General features: G+C 41.8%; 1 protein-coding gene across 1 annotated transcript; it reads right to left on the bottom strand.

The window, feature by feature from the left end:
• Positions 1 to 276: 276 nt before the first annotated feature.
• LOC102208326 (HLA class II histocompatibility antigen, DR beta 3 chain-like) lies at positions 277 to 3,537 on the bottom strand (the record flags this gene model as incomplete). Its single annotated transcript, XM_013908058.1, has 5 exons — positions 3,381 to 3,537; positions 2,945 to 3,214; positions 1,062 to 1,117; positions 785 to 812; positions 277 to 293 (listed from the first exon to the last, which is right to left on the bottom strand). Coding segments are annotated over exons 1-5 (426 nt in total), but the record flags the coding sequence as incomplete, so codon positions are not given.
• Between the last annotated feature and the right edge of the window lie 908 nt (positions 3,538 to 4,445).

Raw genomic sequence — 4,445 nt, 5'->3', positions numbered from 1 at the left:
CTGACATTAAGACAGAGAAGACACGAGGTGAGACATGATCATTACTGATTACTGATGACAGATTTAGATATATTTTCATAAACCATTCATTTGCCACATCAATAAACAGACCGGCAGGGCAAAATATTTTTTCTAACATGGCAACCTCTAAAAAGTGAAAGGAGACAGAGAGACAGGTGAGAAAGAAAAACTTAATTGACTTTTGATGGCATTTTACACACAGTACTGATGCAGTATCTAGAAAATGTGGGAAATACTGGCATCATATACAGTACTTACTTCTGAAGAAATTATGTACAATAATGGATTTCTATACATTTTACATCATTGATAAGTTTCATGATTGAAGTAGCAACAGGAGAGGGAGGGGAGAGAATGAGAGAAGAAGAGGCAGCTGTGCAGCAAAGACAGAATAAATCCAGCTTTGTGTCTTTTTCATTGTAGCTGAATTACGGGACAAACTGTTACTTTTCAACTCAATACGAAACGCGTAATATTTTCTCTGAATACCAGACGTTTCTGTTTTTTAGGGGACGGTTGACAACTCTACTAACTAACCTTATGAACAAGATAAAACAAGTTCAACATCAGTAACATCATAGCACCACCCAGCTGTATAGAAACGAGTTATTGTAACTGACTGTAAAAAGTCAGAATAACGAAAATAAACTCCACCTAAACTTGGTTTATATCTGACCCAGATAGACTGCAGGTCATAACTTCTTACCTGAAGTTCAGTTCACCTGACACTCGGACCGGCGGCCGACTCGGGGCTCTCCTCCTGCCTCCCCTTCCCTCATCCACCTGCTGGCCTCCATCCCTTGCTAATGTTACTGAATCTGTAGAAGCTCCACCACAGCCACCACCAAACAACTGAGTTATTTTTACACACCTCCCAGCATCTGGCCAATCCACCACCTTTCAGTGTTTATACTGTTACGGAAAAAAAACAAAGAAAAAAAAACCCATCGGCCCATTAAAAACGAAAAATCAATGGCAAATGCCCGGTATGCCCGATGGCCAGTCCAGCTATGTAGCCTGCAATCATTCTTTAAGCTCACCTTCAGACACTTTCTGTGCTGCTGAAGTAAAACCAGGTTTTGCTGCTTAGCAGGAGCTGCCGCGGTGTTATCCATGGGTGATGAACAAGGATCGCTCAGAAGTGTTCATCTATGCTCTGTGTCAGGTGCTTCAGTAGATTACTATTAACAGCGGCCGATAGTTTTTTCTAGCTTACATATTACTGTAATGTTCTTGTCTGCTTGTTTCAGAAGAGTGAAGAGACGGGAATATGTCCATGTCATAAAACAGCCACTCGCTTCAGCCGAGTCAGACAGCTTCTGCTGTAGAAAACGACTGTGCAGCAAACTGGCGTGAAATGACGAGTAGCTGCACTACAGCCATGTTAAAGAGCAGAGTGTACTTCTACGTTTAGAAGATAAATTAATGAAATTAAATAATGGTATTCAGCGGGTTTATTTATTTTACAGTGTAACGCAGGTACATTGTAAGTAACTGTAAGTAAAATACCTAAAAATGAACAGTAATCAGTTACTCTACTTTTTCAGTGGAGAAGTAATTTAATTACAGTAACACCCAACACTGTTTTTTGTCTAACCCAAGCTGCCTTGGAGTAGGGGCACCCTAGCTATCTGGTTGGGGTACAGAAAATTGGAGGGAAGGTAGGCTAGGCTGTGTTTATGTCTGATAGTATAGTATACTCCAGGCAGGCATCGTTACTCAAGATTTCATCCTGGAGCCCCTCTTCTGTGCCTGTAGCAGCTAGACAGCTAAAACCATTCTTACAGAAGTAAGTATCAGGGTCAACTGTACTAGGGGGGGTCATGGACTCAGATCCCACCACCCTTTAGTCATTCAGGGCAACCTGTGCGCCTCTTCACCCCTACATAGTGGGGCTAGAAGCCCCTTACATCAGGCGGTACCATCCAGAGCCTGCAGGGGGCGCTCTGTTGGTCTATTTGATCATATTGATCAACCAGTCACACACAGATGGGTCACAAAACAGCTGCTGGCTGATGGAGGAAAATGCTCTGCTCTCTGAGGTCACATCATGTCACTGCACAGAGAGGAAGTCACTCCTGTAAACAGCCTGCTCATCTAACACTCATGGTGCGTGTATGTGCACTCATAGATCATCTATAGCCCAAAGCAGAAGATGCAGAATCAGTTTTCAGTATCAGACAGCTTCCTCTCCACAGGAGGTCTTAGCTGGTTCTCCTCATGTTCCTCTGAGCTGCTGCTGGGAGCTGATTTCATTCAAGTAAGTCACGTTTAGTCATTGAGTCCTTTTCACAGACAAACAGTCACAAACCGCTGCACACAAAAGGCTGAAATAAATATGAACATTAAGTGCCAAAACAGCCAATGAAATATTTAATAAGACAAAATATCTGTGTGTTTCCTCTGGGTTGTAATGGGAACTTTATAATTGTTTCATCATATTGAATAGCTCCACTGTTACACTGACTCATAGATCTGAGCTGTAAATGTGTGCAGGTGTGAAGCTGCTACACAAGCTCTGAAAATCAGAATCAATCAATAAACAGGAGACGGCCTTAAAAACAAACATCAGTGTTTCTCAATTTTGTCTGAATTAAAATAAATGAATTAGAAGAAAAGTGTTTTATCAACATGTCAGGCTGCTTCATGCTGTTAGAAATATTTATATGGAAATATTTAAAAATAAATATGAGCAATATTTCAGCTTAAAGAGGTTTAATGAATCATCAGTGTGTTATAATGAACGGCTGCAGTTTGCCTGTTTCACCAGCAGGGAGCGCCACAGACTGAGGTTAGAGTGTTCAGAGTCAGTGATTTATTACAGTTATTGATCACCAGAGTCTGACCTGCAGCTGTGAGTCCATCATGAATGATTCAGAGTAACATGAACACCTGATGATGTCACACAGACCAGCACACTCACCTGATTTAGGCAGAATGTTGCTGTTCCAGACACCAATGTTGTGTTGGCAGTACCTCTCCTTCTGAGCTTTCATTTGAGTCAGGTATGCACCACTGTTCCATTCCTCTGCGGTCTTCACTCCGTACTCAGTGAATCCAACAAACTTCCCCACATCACTGTCAAACCTGGAGAACTCGATCTTGTTGTAATAGTAAGACAGGACGTACTTGATGTCTTTCGGCTCAGTGGAGTTAAAGTCACAGTGATGCACCCAAAACATTTTGAACCCATCTGAGAACAAACACAACATCAGACTGTGAGCTGATCACACCTGCTGTGTACAGATGTACAAAAAACTTGATCAGTGATGCATTTATTGATCACTGTACTGTTAAGTGATCAGTGTATCTCTGCAGTGTATTGATCAGTGATCAGTGTTTGAGTGTATTGATGGTACCTGCTGTGCTGAGGCTGATGAAGAGGAGGCTGAGGCAGAGGAAGGATGAAGCCATGTTCCTGAGTTCTCCTGACAAACTGACTCAGTCTGACTGAGAGCTGCTCTAAAAACAGAGGAGAGGGTACATGACCACAGCATCATCTGTTACCAGGAAGAACTGTGTGACACCAGCTCACACTCTTCATCATCCTGTGTGAAGAGTGTGCTGCTTTAAAGCTTTAAAAGCAGAGAGCTGTGACGTCATCAGCACATTTCCTCTTTACTCAAAATCTACTGTTTTCATTTGTCAGAGCTCATGAATCTAATTACCTGCCAACACATTAAATCAACCACTAATGCACTGCTGTAATAATAATGATAACCTCTCATATTAACAGGGTCATATTTACACACCTGTCCTCTTCTTCTTCATTAATAATAAGTAATCCGCTCTTTCTCAGTACTTTTGATCAATTGAATTTACTGCATCACACTGTTTATACTTCCTGTCTCTTTCAACTTAAAAGGACAGAAGCACTCTTATTGTGAAACATTTCTGTGGAGCTCTGATGTTCCTCTGTGTGGACGGCACAGATCTCATGGATAGTAATTCACATTTCCTGTTTAGATATTCACACAGACTAAATCATATTCAATGGAGACATTCAGTCAGAGTCTAACAGCACGTTTCAGCTCATAGATGTGTCAGTGATCAGACTGTTGACGAGGAAAAGAGTTCATCTCAACGTGATTGTCAGAGTCAGTGTAAATGCTGCTTCAGTCATTGAAATGTCAGGTATTAAACATGTTACAGCAGCGTTAGAAACATGTTGGATTCATCTCTACAAACACTCACTGATTTTCTTTTCAAGTACTGTTATCAGCCGACTCACACACACAGAGAGATTCTTTCATTTCCCACCTTTCCTGTTTGTTCAACCTGAATCTGCTTTAAAAAACTGGAATTCAGTAACGTCATCTGGGACTCTCCTCAGCTCTTACTGGGACAGTGGCGCGGCTGCCCCTCTGTTGGTCTTCCTTGGTCTCTTGTGTTCTGGGGGCCTCTGGATGTCTGGAGTTTTGATC

Source organism: Pundamilia nyererei, unplaced genomic scaffold (assembly GCF_000239375.1).
Source record: "Pundamilia nyererei isolate P.nyererei 1_Seehausen unplaced genomic scaffold, PunNye1.0 scaffold01028, whole genome shotgun sequence".
Taxonomy (NCBI): domain Eukaryota; kingdom Metazoa; phylum Chordata; class Actinopteri; order Cichliformes; family Cichlidae; genus Pundamilia; species Pundamilia nyererei.
Note: the sequence above shows the minus strand (reverse complement) of the source record. Positions and strands in the feature narration are given on the sequence as shown.